Consider the following 17658-nt stretch of genomic DNA (forward strand, 5'->3'; position numbering starts at 1 on the left):
ATCATTGTTTCATATTTTTCTTGTGCGATCCAGTATATATGAACGACGAGCTATAAAACGGCATCACTTGGCAGTCTTACGGTGCATTGCGTCTTTCTGCCTTTCTGTCTGTCCTCTCGCATAAAGAATGCGTTAAAGCTGGCTTCATAAGACAACCTTTACCAACCAGCCCAATCAGAAGTAATCCTTCATGCATAGCAGCTAGCAAATTCCCTCGAAACGAAAGTGTATAATAGTTGTATCTCGGCACTGCTCGCCTGTGGGGCATAAACTTGAAGGGTAAGGAAAAACCTTGAAATTAAATTGAGGACAGTGGCGCAGCCCATGAAAAGGAAAACGATAAGGACAACGTTGAGAGATATGGGAGAGATCAGCGTGGACTATGCAACCAACGCGAAATGATGATGTCCTGTAGTTAGATATATAAGAGGAACTGGGCATGGATAGGACATGTCATGGGAGAGGAGAGGAAAGCGGTGGTTCTTTGGGAGAGCTGGGTTTATTTCGAGGGAAGGAAGGCGTAGCAAGAGGCAGAAGAGGTCGGCAAGTCTGGGGGGATAGGGTAGCAGCAGCTGGTGCAGGAAAATGCTAACTGGATGTCAGTGGGAGAGTCCTTTGCCCTGCAATATGCGGAACCTGGTTGATGACGATGCCGATGTGCAGAGAAGAAAATAGTTCGGGCTCTCCTTCGCTGGTAGATTGAAAAAAAAATTTCATCATTGGCATCATTTGGCAAGATTTTTTTTATTTGTATATGTGCTTTAAACAGATAGACGCACGTTGGTCGAATCGGCGCATCTAGAGAGCTTTGGAAAAGAATGCGAAGCTTTCACTACGCACGTATTGTAACATATGTAGCGCTTACATAATAAGTTGTCGGGACGAAAGAACTGGCCATGAATAACAAAAAAAGAGAGAAAGGAGACGCGTTTGAAGGGACTCGTGTTTGAAGTCGAAAATTTTAAACCGAATACAAGCAAAGCACATTTTTGACGTTATTGGACTTTACACAAATAAAAATAAAAGCACCTGTGGCATGTATTACTGACAGTCTTTTGTGTTCTTTTTTACTGATTCTGTTCATTCACCGCATCGAGGAGCCTGAGGGAGATTTAGAAAACAAGAACTGTGAAAAGTCAAAGGTGTTTTGCAGGTCAAGTGCCTGCAGTGACATATCCGACAGCAGTATTCTACAACTCTACTGATTTCTTTTTTTTTAGCGTCCTACAGGGCAGTTAGTGATCACAAATGTAATGGGGATCTAGAACGTCTCGGTTCCCGAAGGCACAGCGATGCGGGCCACAAAGAAGGTCGTGTTTGCTTTTCGAAAAGGTTGACCTAAGAAGTGTGATCGTTCAGGGAATGATTTAGTGGGCGGTAAGAGATGTCTGTCGACGCATGCACGCAAGCTATGTTGTGCTGGTGTCTCCATCTGTTCGACTATCACCATTCGCCCCGCCTACCGACCGACTCCGGCGCATCCCGCTCAGCGTTGGCTTTAGCCATTTAGGCGACAAACTTCCTAGTTACCATTCACTGGCTCATCCGCGCCAGAGGGGAGCTTGTAGTGTAGTGCACACTAAGGCTACCAATAATAATGATTATAATAGCAAGAAGAACATTGAAAAGAAGAAGAAGAAGAAGAAGAAGAAGAAGAAGAAGAAGAAGAAGAAGAAGAAGAAGAAGAAGAAGAAGAAGAAGAAGAAGAAGAAGAAGAAGAAGAAGGCTCTTGCGTGGTCTTCAGCTAAAAGAAATGGCTGATACGGCTGCGTGTTGTCATCTTAGTCAGCAAGACGCTCAGTTCGGCTCGCAGGCTCTGTTGAAAGCGCCCATGACATTTCAGTCCTTATCTCGACTCTGAGGAGCGCGAACAGCTGCCGCTTTGATTTAGTTTCGTGATGTTTGCCGAATAAGATTTTTCGAGTGTTATTCAGCGGAATTTTCGCAGCCAGAGTCTGCAGCTTCGCTAGGCTGTGGCGCTTGCGAAGACTCATCGTCGGGGCTGGGCCGTCAAAAGTGGGAACGAAGCATTTGTGCCTGTGCAGCCATTGGCGCATCGAACGGAGTAAACGTCAGCGCTGGCCGCTGTCGAGGGAGAACCGGCTCACGCCTTGGCAGTGCCGATTCCCTCTCGACAGTGTCCTTACATTCTCGTGGAAACATTTCGCGGCCCAAAAGGAGGGAGAGAGGTCGAACGTGGGGAGCGGACAAAAGGAGTTGCCCATTGTATCGATTCATGAGCAAGCGTGACAGCACGCTTGGCACTCGCCAGGAGAGACAAAGGCGAAGATGCAAGGATGAAACGTTTGTAGCATTTTCACTCGGCGTGTTTCAGTCAACTGAATATAACGTTTGCACTGAAGACCGGCGTAACTAAGCAAAGCAGAGTGACTTCGCAATCATTAGTGCGTGGCGCTTCCTGCCGGCTTTTGACGTTTACGGAAGTCGCTCCACTAAATCGTGGCGTGATTTATGGCGCAGAAATTTTTGGACTACAGTTTCGGGACTTCGGAACAGCTGCGAAGTGCACACGCTCACTGACGAAGTTAGCGGCATTGCTGTGCCTGGCGGCAGGAGAGCAGCGTATTGCACAGTTGTTGTTTTCGGGATGATGACGGGAAAGCGGCTGCTGGTTTATCTTAATGAGAAGTGGTCGGGGTGACGTAGTGTGAGAACGTTATTAATGCTGTAGCATTTAGGTTGTTGGCTCACCAAAATTTCCGCCTTCTCCGTCACGAAATCGCTTGATTGGTCGAAAGAGGTTACGTGACCTTGTGACATTATCACAACCTGCCCACCGTGGCAGGTGACAAACTGCCCTTCGGATTGTGAGCAATCTGCTCAGTGTGGCAGGTGGCACTTAAATTAATGATTGGTCGAGAGAGGTCAGATTCATACAAAGGCAATGGAACCGCTTCCAACCGTAGTTTTGGCTGGAAAATTGCAATAAGAACTTTAGACACTCATTGTAGCCACCGTAGCAGGGAACCTAAGTGCTATCGCATATTCTTTAAGAATGTGGGTTAAGAAGGCCGCCCAAGTTTTTTTTCCCCCTGGTTATCCATGAACAGCGCATGGAAACAGCTTCGACAACGTGCACAGAATTATAATTTCGCTCCGGCCGCGGAATGCACTTCGTGAACTATCCCGCACTTCTGCTTCTGAAAACATTTATTTACGTTTTTTTTTCTTTTTCGTGAGTACAAAAGAATGGCCTGAGCGGACTTTGAACCATTTTTATACAGCATGGTACTTAATTCTTGGCTAGAAGAGCTTATCTAAATGTCAGTGCTATGTTTAAAGGAAAAGCAAAGTGCAAAGCGGAGCCTTCAGGTGAGACCGTTAACGCCTCGAGAGTTGAACGCTCGGGGTTGGGTTCGCAAGCTCACCGATGTCGTACCCCCCGAATGCGAGGCGTTCTTTTCCCTCCGGCATGTGCATTTTCCGTCCTGCAGCGTCATTTAGCTAGAGCCATACGCGCGGCACGCGACTGGTTTCTGCCTTTCCTAAAGCGCGCGGCGAAGCTGCACCCTGTGACGCCCTTAAATATTTGCCACGTATGCTGTGTATGCGGACAAAAAGCAAGAAAGTGAATCGTGATTACCTGTCGCGGTGGCTCAGTGGTTAGGGCGCTCGACTACTGATCCGGAGTTCCCAGGTTCGAACCCGACTGCGGGGGCTGCGTTTTTATGGAGGCAAAACGCTAAGGCGCCCGTGTGCTGTGCGATGTCAGTGCACGTTAAAGATCCCCAGGTGGTCGAAATAATTCCGGAGCCCTCCACTACGGCACCTCTTTCTTCCTTTCTTCTTTCACTCCCTCCTTTATTCCTTCCCTTACGGCGCGGTTCAGGTGTCCAACGATATATGAGACAGATACTGCGCCATTTCCTTTCCCCAAAAACCAATTATATAGCTCCAGATATTCCGTGATATTTAGAGATCCGCAGGATTCTTGACCCCGCCGCCTTTAACTCTTTATAAAAGGCTCAGGTTATGAAGGAATAAAAAATACTATGGCCGCTTCATTGAGCTAGCTATTCTGCCCACATTCAAAAGCCAATACCTAAGCTTTGTTAGCGCAGCGAAAGTTTGAGGAAGTAATGCGTCGCGAATACGAAACAATTGAGATTTGGTTCATTTTGTGCAGCTAGTCAGAGTTGTACGGGACACCAAATCGAAGGTCTCGAACTAACCGAATGCCCAGGGACAGAAGACAACATTTTATATAAAAAAGTCTTCCTACTCTGGCTGAAGGTCGCACATTTGTAACCCCTTTTTCTTCACGCAGCTTCTTCACAGTGAGGCCAAACATTTCGATCGGAAAGCGCTGGGTACTGAGAACACATTGGCGTCAAACGTTGTATGAAAGCTCCATGTTGCAGTAACGAGTACGTGGCGTGCAAACGGTATGTCGTGAAGTCGCGACAATGGGCGATAAATGGTTAGAGTTGTGTTCGGCGAAAACACTTGGTCTTTGGAGGTTTAAGCACTCTTGATTTCTCTTGATGGTCACACTTCGCTCTCCACAGGAGTGGAAGGCACTCAGTGGTTTGAGAAGCTTCCAGAAGTATTTCTGTGCAGCTGCCTTTCACAAGTCTTCCACTTTCGGTGTCTGTTTATTGCTAATCTGCATGCGATTATCACATTATGAAGGAACACATTAACTGTGCAACTGGCGTTCTCCTGAAAAAACTGAGCCTTCGAAATCATTAGCAAGACTTTGTGAAAGAAATGCAAATAATTGCTTGTCTATAGGACTGCTAGAACTGCGAAGGTCTGCTTTTATGCGTTCTATCTCAGGAATTATTTGATTCGTGGTCCAAGAAACTGTGCAATGGGTGGCCGCACTCTGGTTTATGCTACAGATTCGTATGCGCTTGGTGAGGGTATACGACTGGCTCTAAGAACACCTGGAAGTTTGGAGTGCGCTGAAGCATTTCTATTCTAAAGGTCCTCGAGGCTGCAAAGCAGCTGAGGCGTTTTCTACTGAGTTAATATCACAGGTGCCACACCTGTTCGCTCAGCAGGTTCCGGTGTTCCGATGGCCGCGTCCAGATATGGGCAAAGTGCTACGAAATAATTTCGATGCCCGTTTTAGGAAACCTACCGTGTGGACCAGCCGAAGGAATCCACTACACTTTCTCTTCTATCCCAATGTGTTCGCTTTTATCGAACTCGCGTTCAGCGTTGTATTCTATATATCGAACGGCGCTTCGCGCCCCCTTAAGTGCAGCTTCTTCTAACGGGGCTCTTAGAGAATTTTTCACGCACGGAGACAAATCTGCATCGCGGCCTTGGGTGGTAGCGCTGTGCAATCGCTTGACAAGGTAAACGTGGAGTGTGCTTGAGGATGGCATTCGGTACATTGTACTCATTTCTCACGGCACATCGCCGTCATGCGATGAAGCCAATCTAACTAACTAAAGCCTTTCGGCGGTCCTCGCCTGGCGGGCTTCGCTTGTTTCGCTGCCGAAGCCGTTGTGAAAAGCAACTGGACTCTAATTTTAATTAGATTACCCTCGGAACCTAGTGCAGCAGATAATCCTCCTTCTCCCAGAGGCGAGAAATTCGTGTCCAGTACGCTGTGCCAGAGTCGATTCTCTTAGGGAAGAAAGCCTCGGGTAGGCCCAGTGAATTACGTATAGAAAGCTTCAAAGCCTCATCGGGAAACTGATTTGACATTTAGGTCATTTCTTTGTTTTTACTGTTTGCCTTTCGCGAGCGCTGTTTTGGTCAATCCGTGACCAGGTTTCTGTGAATTTAACAAAAAAGGGACAGACACGCAAAACACAAATGAAACTGCTGTGGCAAGGACACTGGTGGCGTTAGAAGTAAAAGCCAAGGCTCACACAAAGTCTAGGAAAAGAGAAAGATTCGAGCGCAGGCGTTATGAAGATTGCAAAAATAAATCCACCTGGCTAAAGATATAAAGACAAAGTTTAAGCCATGGCAAGCACGTGGGGGCAGTTGCTTAGGCAAAATATAGGAAACTGGTGTGGAAACTGAAGGTATGCTTACTTTTTTCGTGAACGCTTTATTATCTCGGTTAGTTTTGTGCTAGGTTGGCACAGCCGTTTTATTGTTTGCACGGAAGTGCGACGATGGATGGTTCGCAAAGTAATATTGACGGAGAGGGGACAGAGCAACGTTGCCGGCGCGCGCTAGGGCTTAAGTTCTTCAGGGCACGGTGAAAGGTAGCGCGAAAAGAACAAGTACTAAAGGGAGGGGCAAGACACGGCGCGAGGTCTCGTGTAGTGTCTTGCCCCTCCATTCGGTCCTTGTTCTTTTCGCGCTACCTTTCACCATGAATCAAATTCAACTTGCTCAACTTTCCACCTTACTACTTCTTCAGAGCAGACTACAGTTTCTGCTGTGTTCGTCGAATGTGCGGGGTGTCCGAAAAATATCGGTAGTACTGAATATCCACGACAGCCTTACATGCTCGAGTGTGTGTTCGTCTTGTTCGCTCACTCCACGCCAACACTCCGCTGTATATTTTAGAGCGCAGATCTTAGGCGCCAGTTCGTGCATTACGCGTCGTAGTCATCGGCGTTGTCGGCGTAGTCTGCGTAACACGCCACCTGGCAGATGGCGTGTTATGGCGTGTGACAGGTGGCGTGTTGGCAGGCAGTAGCAGAGCGAAACGCCACCTGCCACGACGAGAGCGGAGTAATGGACAGCAGCAAGGTGGCTGCCACAGGAAGATCCCGGAGGGTGGCTAGCTGCGGGACACGCCACCTGCCAGCCGTGGCAGGTGGCGTGAAAAGTACGTGAAGAGCTGCGCTTGAATTTCGCATTACCGACCATAGTAATCGTCTGTACATTTTTTTAGGCCACATTTTAGGGGAATGCCAAAAACGTTCACCTTACTAACGGCATAAAACAAAGCCTTCCATTTCCTTTCTCAAGAACTTCGCATTCTTCCCTTCTGTTTGTGACAAATTTTCTTTCAGTTCGGTACATGCCAATGCGCTGCAGTATGATTGTCTGGACAAGCAAAAGGATGAGGTGCTAAGGCACGTGATCGAGGCTAACCGCTGTCAAGGTTCTTTTACTTTGTGACTTTTTTTTTGCTTTTTCCTTATTGCCTACACCCCTTGTAGAGAAGTTGTACTGAGAGCTCTGTCGTGCGTATGTGTACCACTGCTTGAACAGATTGTAAGGGGGTTATCACTTACCAGCCAATAACGCATGTGGGCATGAAGAGGCCGCTAAAACTTTTTCTTACCTTCTCCATATTAAGCTCAAAATGCAACACAGCGCTACTTTGAGACGGGGACGAAGACAGGACACCGCAGCGCTGTGGTGTCCCGTCTTTTATTCGTCCATGTCTTAGAGTTGCGCTGTGTTGCATTTTAGCTATCATAAATTACCAACTAGCCCGACCAGCCACGCTTGCAAGTTCCATATTGAGCTCCTTCTCAAGCAGCACCCTAGCCAGTATCTAGCCGCTTTTGAGTCATTTCCTATTGCTGTATACACGGGTGTGGTTTACCTCTGCGCCTTAGGTATGCGTCTAGTTAAGCATATGCTGAGCGGTCTAACCGCGGAGCGCTGAAACCCTCAGCGACCACCACCTGATTTGTTTCATTCTGCATACAGTTGCGTCGACACGTTCACTAAATTGTAGACCTCACGGCTTTTCGCGTGCATCGTGGAGACTACCGACAGCCAGGATTACCTCGCGTTACTCTGGAGACCTTTTCCACACCCATTAGCCGCACCTCAAGCTCAATGCAAACTTGTGACTTTTCGGCAGACGTTTGCTTTGGATTCCCGGCTGTGACACTGGTTGCGCTTGCATTTATTGTAGGTACTTTATTCTCATCGCCTTTCTTTAGAGTACGTTCTCCTTATCGCGCTGTGTGTTGCGACATGGTTGTTTTGCCTTTTTTTGCATACTAGGTTCTTTTAGTGTATGTTTAATTCTGTATGCAGCGTTTTGTGTGTCACGGTGTTAATTTTGCCTGCTTCGTTGAGCTTTCCGGGCTGTAATTGGTGTCATGTAGAGCATGTGTTTTCTACTTTTTGCTCTCCTTTCTTTTTCTCCTGCTGGAGGCGCTCGACAAGTTACGTGCCTCATGTTATGTTTACAACAGCACCGCAATGATGGGGATTGTACAATCAATCAATCAATCAATCAATCAATCAATCAATCAATCAATCAATCAATTAATACAGGATTTGCGGTTGCACACGCCTTTTTTCTTATACAAAAGCAGTCAGAACAAATCTAGGGCGACATGGAAAATTAACGAGGTGTGAAGATATGAGGACCTTTGCGTCACAACTCTGGCTATAAGCTTTACAGAAAAAGAACACTCGTCTTTAGCAGCAGGTTTTAATTATGCCGATATCTGCCACCTTGCTTTATGTTGCTGCAAACGCACTTGTCCCTTCACTTTGGCAAATCTTTCTCTCTTTTTTTTGTGACCGGTGTCAATTTAAGCAAGCGTTCTCTGAGGCTGCTATATCAGCTGCTAGTTGGCACCTTTTTTAGTTCTTTCTCGTTCCTCTGTGCGAGTCCTGTTGTTGCGCTGTTCACAAAGATGTGAAACGGCCAACTATGCCGAGAACACACATTCACAAAGCCTAAAAGTAAACCTCACACATTCACGTAGCAGCCTTTCCGAAACAGCTAGAGGGAAATGAACTTTCCGGTTGCCAGCCTCAAGCATGCAGTTTACACAGCTTCTATCACGCCGTCTCAATGAATAGCAAGTTGCATTATGAACCGAAGTTGCACATAAAATGCAGGCAGCGAGCTGCGAAACATATCAACGTATTCGAAACGCTCACTGTAGGCTTCCTGAATGCAGGCCATGGGATGTTTACTGATTCCACGATATTCTCAAATAATAGTTATAAAACAAATCCACGGCTGTTGTGCTGAAAAAAAAAGGTTTGGTTTTGCTTTTAGGAAATGGAAACAATAGCAGTTTGTGTGCGTAAGCGAGTCTGTCTCGCCTCATTTTGAACAACTTGAACAATCAAATAACATTGAAAGCGCTAAGTCAACATGCAGATTAAGAATAAGAAAAACGATTAAGTTCAAGGCATGAGGAAGCATATTCGTTCTCGGCAATAAGGTCCAGAAGATCGAGAAAAAAAAAACGCAGCGTGTGCGCTATAGCCTCTAATGGGTCTTTTCTTCCTCGTGGCCGCAGGGGTCTACGTGTGGGCCATCGCGGCTGGCATCGTCACCGGCGCCGTGCTGCTGGCCTTGATCGTGTGGCTGGTGCTGTTCCGGTTGCGCGGGGCTAAGCGCAAGGGCGACTCGGCCGAGCCTCCACTGCTCACGCGGGAGCCATGGCATCGCAAGTCAATGTGAGTGGCCGACGCGGCGGCGACTGACCTCACCTATAGCCGCAGCTGCCGCGCGACGTTGGCCGCCGACGCCGCTGCGTTCGACCCGCGAACCCGGATGCGCGCTGCCACGAAACAATAGGCACGGCACATGTCGACGGATTGCGTGGGTGTGTCCGTCGAGATCCCTATTCAAACGGCAGCTCCCCAGAGCTCGAGCTGCATTTTTGGTGTGTGTGTGTGTGTGTGTGTGTGTGTGTGTGTGTGTGTGTGTGTGTGTGTGTGTGTGTGTGTGTGTGTGTGTGTGTGTGTGTGTGTGTGTGTGTGTGTGTGTGTGTGTGTGTGTGTGTGTGTGTGTGTGTGTGTGTGTGTGTGTGTGTGTGTGTGTGTGTGTGTGCGTGCGTGCGTGCGTGCGTGCGTGCGTGCGTGCGTGCGTGCGTGCGTGCGTGCGTGCGTGCGTGCGTGCGTGCGTGCGCCTGTGTGTGGGGAGGGGGGAGGGGGCATTCTCTACGTCACTCAGAGGAATGCAGCTAAAGTCAACGAAATGGGATGACGTAAGAGGAATAGGAAGAAAGGTCAACAAAGTTGAAACAAACCTAATGGATCCAAAGTAATGCATCAAGAATACCCAGCGTAATACGCTGGACTGCTATTAAGACCACCTACGTACCAACTTCCTCGATGACCCGCAAGTATGACAGACCTGGGACGTCTGCCCAACAACTAGCCATTTAGAGCGTTGTTTTAGCAAGTCGTGATCAAAATAATGAAGCCTACTTAATGTTTTTGGAAACTTAACAAACTGTAGTGTTGAGATTAGTTGGCCACGGTCGGTAGCATGTTTCTCTGGTTGAAAGAAGCTCCGGTGAAAGAAAAGAGGTAGTCTTCAGCACGGAAAGAGAGAGAGAGAAAAGAAAATCCTAAGTCGTGACGCCCGCGGCCAAGGTGCGGCCATCAAGCTGCAACAACGGCGGCTAGTACGCTGAACACAGGCGCCGCTTTCAGCCCCTGAACAGAGCTCAACAGACACATAAACCACTCGCCCTCGAGGGCAGCGTGCGTGGCCGACCAAGGTGCCGGTCGGATGTGCTGCGGCGGTGGCTGTGTCTATCTACAGCGTAAATGTCCCAAAGAGGCAACATTACACACAGGGTCGCGCTTACAGGGTAGACTCCATGGCAAGTCTTTTCCTCCTATTTTTACTCTTTGAGCATTGTGTTAATCTAGAATGCGAGTAAAGTGAACAGGTATACGCGTGATTTGGAGCTAGTTGGCCCGGCATTGGAGGACGCCACTGACGCGATTCAAGACGACGAGGAGGAGAAACAGCGAGGAGCTGTGCTCTCACAAGCTTGGCCGAAAATGCAGAGAAACTCTGGCCTGGCGCAGCTGGCCTGGCGCAGCGTTAACACCCACATGGGTGTTTACAGCATGCTGTCTTGTGTGTCTTGTGTCTTGTGTGAAATTGATCTAGGACACACAAACGGAGAGTGGGTGAGGCCCAACTAGGAGAAGATGGCCTCTTGGTGCACTACTAATCTATCGCAGGTACACAAAGTAGGGCGCTGGGCGCGAGAAAGGCAGTATCCTGCAGGAAGTTGAGGGTAATGATTCAGTGGCGCAAAGTCTGACGGTGCGCCGGGCACTAATCGTAGCACTGGCGTCGCTGCAGGCTGTCGCAGCCGCTCGCCGGGGTGCTGACGACCAAAGCTGGTGGTCTCGACCGGGGCTCGCCGCCGTCGCTGCTGACGCCGGAGTCTTTCGACGTGCAGCCCGCGCAGCTGACCGTGGCCGAGCCTGTGCAGCCTCTTGCGCGGCCGGGCTTTGTCCGCTGGAACTCCTTTTGCTCCCCTTCGGCCGAGGGCCTCGTCGGAAACCTGCTTCCCAAAGGGTGCAACGTCGGGTGAGCCCCGCCTGCTCTCGGCCACACGCGACACCAGCAGACTTTAAGAGTGACACCTTCATGAAATCCTACTTTCTTTGCTCTGGCCACAGGCTTACACAAAAACATTTTCCCCTCTTCCATGTCTCCGGTAGTTAAAATAGGGTCTGTTGTGCAGCATGGTCCCATTGCAGAAGGGCAACTTATTTCTTGCAATTTAATAAGCGCGCTTCTTTGCAGTATATATATATATATATATATATATATATATATATATATATATATATATATATATATATATATATATATATATATATATATATATATATATATATATATATATATATATATATATATATATATATTTATATATATATATATATATATATATATATATATATATATATATATATATATATATATATATATATATATATATATATATATATATATATATATATATATATATATATATATATATATATTTGAGGAGACCTTAACAGACACCGACACACCGACAAGACATGGTTAGGCTAAATCTTGGAAATTGATCTTTATTACAATACTAATAAGCTGCGGCCTCTGGTATGGAGTAACAATGTACGTATATAGTTGGCGAGTCCTGCTCTAGTTGTGTTTCGCAGAGCAAGCGAACGTACGTTTCAGTCGGGAACACTGAGCCGCCAGAAGAGTCATGGGGCTGCCAAAGACGAAGCCTCTCTACAGAGAAATAGGGAGAATGTGCAAAGGGAGGGAGGCTACCGAGGGAAAGCTCTGAGGCTTGAGGTCGGTCTTGCATTCTATATACTAAGCTAACGGCTTCTCCTTTAGGTGCTAGGTAGTGCGTAATTGGAGGCCATTAGCGAAGGTTATCACGTGGTGATCAATTAAGAGGACTGGTGGAGGGCTAAAAAAGGCATAATCAGCATACATGCGGTGGTTCTGCTCTTCAAATGGTTGTCACTTAGCGTTCAACCGGCGCTGATTTTATCACTTTGAAGACAATGACGACGCCGCCGCCGAAAACAAGAGGCAGGAAGGTTTTTGCTCAATTCAAGAATGATGTAGCTCTAGCATAAACTCGTACCGCGCTTTTGTTTCGCATGCGCGCACACTGTCGCATTGTTATCTCGAAGGGCTCTGATCCGAAGGCACTGTGCCTTGAGCTGTCAAAACATTTCTGGCCTCGCGTGTCCCGGCTGTAACGTTACGTGAGTCGTCGCTTATATTGCGAGTGCTGAGAGGTGATATCGTGCCAGTCAGCTCGGAATCTACGTTTATTTCTCTTTTTTTTTGTCAAACTGCCAGCAAAGTGTGCCAATAACTGTACCAGCGTCCTCTGGCCCACAGTTTTCCAAGTTAAATCGCATGCATGTGTGACTGCACACACTTTCCACTGCATGAAAGCAGTGACGAATCTGTTCACGCGCATATACTCTTGGCCTCGCCGGCAGTCCAGGGGAATTCAGAGCAGGTAGCAGCTTCTGCGCACACCCGATCGTACTGTTGTGTCTGCAAGAATTTTTGTTTATTTTTCATTACTGTGTCCCTCCATGATATAGCCTCAGGCTGATTTGTTCAACGTCATTGCAGGTACTGTCGCTGGGTCGTTTAGGTTTCTGTTTTTGTCATAGCCGGAATTGCAAGCCCACACCTCCGCAATATACCTGGCAAAAAAAAAGTTCGAATCTCTTGAAATTCGCTTCAAGACACATCGCGCTTGCTGAAGATGCGGTATGGAGCGCTTGTGAGGTATGGCTGCCGAGCGATAGTGTGCGAGCAAACACAAAGCGCGGCGCTTGAATACAGATGTCGCGGGTCGTCGATCAAATCCTATCGCGTCAAAGGCGACACGTGTCATGGTTGTTTATGCCGTGAGGACCTTGTTTTTTTCTTTTTGGAGATCGCATGCAGTAAGAGTCGGCTCCATCGCCTCATCATTCGCAAATCCTGTGCTGTTTGTCCGCTTTTTGGCAATAAAATAATCCGACTGCTTGGCATCAAGGTTGGAATCCCAGTGCGCACAGATGTGGAAAATAAGAGCAGAAGGAGGAGGATGCTGAGCCACGCGTTGCACTGAAGCCCGCCCTCCAGGGTCTTTTTTGCACTATGTATTTCTCGAACTGGTTTTCTTCCAAAAATGATGGCCAGTGTGGTTTTCTAATTGAACGTTTCGCGCTAGGGGCAATGAGGCTCTTTTGAACCTGCCCTTTGTCTTCTCTGAGGAGAACTGTGAAAAAAAAGCAGGGAAAATTTGTTTGAACCAACACGAGTTGTGTCACGCCATGTCCCGATTTGTCAAACACATTAATTAGGATGACAACAGGAAAAAAACATCAGACCAAAAAAAATTTTTTTTCGTACATCTTCGCACTACGGAAAGGTAAGCCGTGAAGCGCTTGAATGTGAAGTGACTGATTCTTTCATTTTTTTTATTGTCCCTGTTTTGCAAATATAGATGCGCTGCTACGAAAACACGTACACATGAAAGATCCCTCACAGCTTTCACGACGCTGGAGCTTTTGTCCAGGGTCCAACTTTGTTCTCCGCCTTCAGGAAATCGCTTACTTAAATATGCAGCGCTGGCAGACGACGGACGAAGAGAGGACGAGACACACACATGCGCTCAACTATCAGCTTTAATGTCAACATATATCAACATGCTGAAATATCAACGATAAAGTTGATAGTTCAGCGCACCTGTGCGTCTCGTCCTCTCTTCGTCCGTCGTCTGCCAGCGCTAAAATATTAAACATGTCAAAGCAACTTGCCCAGCAATACACCCTGCTCACGAAATGGCACCTCGATAGTTCTGGTTTATAAATCGACTCGTTCTTCGCCATGCGGGTCGTCGAGTGGTAAACACCATTCTATCAAAGGGTCATACAAATTAACAGTATATACGACAGCAATGACACGAGTCGCCTTAGACGGAAGTTGATCGATGAGCTGCGACATCGGTATTCCAGTGCCGCTTTGTTTCCTTACGAGTGGAACCCTGCTTTTAATTTTTTCTAGCTATAGCCTGCTTGTATGCTGGAAAGTGCCGAGGCTAATTTGCTTCTAAGGGTCTCCGAGGGGGACGTTTGTAGCAGCCGCTCCTCCTTCCTGCAGTGAATGGAAACAAATGACGGCCCTGCGTTCACTATATATAGTTGGTAAGAACACCGGACGCGATATTCGGAGCTCGTGGGTTCGGATCCCACCGGCGGCATGGTTGTTTTTTCTGCTGCTTTATAAGTAATTTTCTTTAAAACTAACTGATTGGCACCAGATATTTAAAAAAAATAGAAACATTCCCCTAAGCCCCGTAGTGTCGGTGACTGTTGGCTTCCTTAATATGTTTGTCAAACGAGCCCCTCACTTCATTTGCCTTGTCTGCTATATATATATATATATATATATATATATATATATATATATATATATATATATATATATATATATATATATATATATATATATATATATATATATATATATATATATATATATATATATATATATATATATATATATATATATATATATATATATATATATATATATATGTGTGTGTGTGTGTGTGTGTGTGTGTGTGTGTGTGTGAAGGGAGCTAACAGTCACCGAAACCAAGGTGCATAGGGGAACGTTATTTTTTATTTATTTATGTGTTGTGCTTATCAGTGGGATAATATTACTTAGATTAATAAATCGCTTAAAGAAAATTACTTATAAAGCAGCAGAAAAAACAACCATATATATATATATATATATATATATATATATATATATATATATATATATATATATATATATATATATATATATATATATATATATATATATATATATATATATATATATATATATATATCGTATAGATGTTACACTCAGGGTGTTTTAGTGACACCGTTTTAGAAACGTAGGATTCTCGCTCGCGATTCGGCTTTTATATACAGAGTGAGCATGCACGCTCGAAGGCTGCGGTTTTTCTTACCAATTATTCCCTTCGTTCACGGAGCGCAGACTGCCTTCAGAGCATGTGGTGCGATGCAGCGCCGTTTGCTGGCGAGTATTACGCAGCTATTCGCGTGACATTCCGTCAGCGCGCAGCTTGGATGCCCAGCGCTGGACTGAGTCCTTTATAGGGTGACAACGGCTGTGCGCCGTTTTCGGCAAAAATTTCCGAATCGCTTCGCGCATGGCAGGGGCGGCCGCCGTTGTTAAAGTGCGAATCAAACAAGGCATAGTTAAAAAGCGTTATCGCGTTCCCAAGCATCTTGGCTAGTTTCAGTTGGTTAGAATTTGTGCAGGTGTACTAGCTCAGAGTCTCGTCTCATATTATATGTATCATTCGCGCCTGACAGACACCGCACTGCGCGTCGGCGATAGACACATGCATCCATAGATAAGACAGGGTCAAAGCTATCGATCCGTAACGCATGGTGCCTCACATTCATATTGAGTAAAGCTGAAATTTGGGCGAGTTGGTAAGCATTCATGGTGGGTGAACAGCGCAACAAAGGCGGGACAAAGGCAAGACAAGCGCTTACTAGCAACTGAGTTTATTGAAGAACGAAAAGTGGTAATATATAGTGAACGTAACCAATAAAATATAAAAAACAGAAAAAACAAAAAAACGACAAAAGGGGGTTTGCATTTTTTGCAGCGAAACGACAAAGTTTCGCTGCAAAAAATGGAAACGCGAACCGCTGTACAAGAAGACAGCAGTGCTGTTCTACCATAACAACAAGGTGACCCGAGAAATCATGGAAGCATATCACATTCATAATCTGGCAGAAAAGTGCATCAGCAATCCTTCTGTGACATTAAGTGACAAGGAAATGCAATATCTGGACTTGCATATGGCATAGATTGTTTACCCCCTTTTGTCGTTTTTTTTATATTTTATTGGTTACGTTCACTATATATTACCACATTTAACTCAATGAACTCAGTTGCTAGTCAGCACTTGTCTTGCCTTTGTCCCACCTTTGTAGCGCTGTTCACCCACCATCAATGTTCACCATTCATACTTTGTTTTTATCCCAACATAAACGAGCTCGAATTCAGTGACGAGTGTGTGCGTCAAGCGGGCCCTCCGAATTCTTTTTGAGCGTCGACAGGGTGTCAACCCCGCTTTTCACTATGTGCGTGTGTTTCTTCATGCCTGTTCAACGAGACCCGTCAGCGCCCAGGGCAGCGTTTTCTTTAGCGATGCTTGACAACCGCCACCTGGTGTATTTGTGCTTGGGGAGCATTTGCCCATACCCTTCGTAATATTGACAATTTTTTTTTCTTCACTCCTTTATTGTTAGTAGTTTAGTTAGTCCCGTCTCAGAAGTAGATGCATACAGTTCACTGCGCCCTTTGCGCAGCGCTTTCCAGTCAACTTTTTCGGCATTTCAGGTGAGGGCGTACGGCCCTTCTCCGGTGGCTGAGCCGCCAGGTTGCCATTCACTTTAGCGATCGGTCACGAAAGATTCACAAATGTTTGCAGCTTTACAAAAAGGGATTCTTAATTCTGAAGTCGGCAGGCTGTTTTCTTTTTTGTCGTTCCTAATTTGTACCACATTTCCCGAAAGTCGTTCCGCCTTATAAATGTCAACCAGCCGTAAACTGCATCTTTCTCGAAAAAATCCGTGCGTGAGACGCATTTTTGTATAAGCTGCATTTGTTTGTCCGGTGGGTGCGACAAAATTTGCTCGTGTTTATTGTTATCTACAAGTGTTCAGATTAATGGGGATTTACATAAATTCATTTGCACATGGCTTGTACGTGGTCTCGGCGTGAGTTCGCATTATCGGTAAATGTTTAAGAGTGTTTGAAATTTTGTTATTCCAGCGTTACTTACAAAATCACGCATGTATGTCGTAACGTCCTATATAAGTCGCGCCGGTGACATTTTTCGAATAACAAAGAAAACGTGACTTATGCATTGGAAGGTGCGGTATACATTAAAAACTACAATGCCTAGGTAATTGAACTGGTAACGAACGCAAGGTTATGAGATGCGCTGTTCTAAATTGAAGTTATTTTGGATGGAAACAAAATTTGAAAAATTCGGAGACACAATTTTCTAGACTCCGCTTCTCGCATTTCTCTGCCGCTGTTCACCGCGCTTATCGATATTTACCGATAGGCAACGTTTTCAACCCTGTGTCTAAGCTATTTTTTGTTTATCTTGCAGTGCAGCTTACCAGCCTTGTGATTTCCAGAACATGTGGTAGCTATCACTTGAATATTGCTCATGCCCTTCACCCAATGAGGGTGACAACCTCTGCGGCCGACAGCTGTCAACTCTGTGCCGACTGAAACACCGCCGCGTCCTCATTACGTCATATCCAAATACCGCTACCCTGGCTCGACGGCGGCTGCTGCAGTGCCGGCTTGCGACCCCTAGCTGCGTTTCTCCACATGGGGCAGAAAAAAGTTGCGCTGAATGGGCGCACGAAGCTGTGAGCTCAGTAGGCTTTCGTGATTACTCG

General features: G+C 46.2%; 1 protein-coding gene across 5 annotated transcripts in view; it reads left to right on the plus strand.

Moving 5' to 3' along the window:
* Positions 1-17658, plus strand: part of LOC144114465 (synaptotagmin-15-like) — a 92029-nt gene that overhangs the window by 56140 nt on the left and 18231 nt on the right. For all 5 annotated transcript variants that reach the window (XM_077648216.1, XM_077648212.1, XM_077648213.1 and 2 more), the window contains 2 exons: positions 9168-9327; positions 10979-11209. In XM_077648216.1, the coding sequence (XP_077504342.1) occupies positions 9168-9327; positions 10979-11209 (391 nt within the window). The remainder of the gene's footprint in view (positions 1-9167; positions 9328-10978; positions 11210-17658) is intronic.

The sequence above is a fragment of the Amblyomma americanum genome, chromosome 1 (genome assembly GCF_052857255.1).
Source record: "Amblyomma americanum isolate KBUSLIRL-KWMA chromosome 1, ASM5285725v1, whole genome shotgun sequence".
Classification (NCBI taxonomy): Eukaryota; Metazoa; Arthropoda; class Arachnida; order Ixodida; family Ixodidae; genus Amblyomma; species Amblyomma americanum.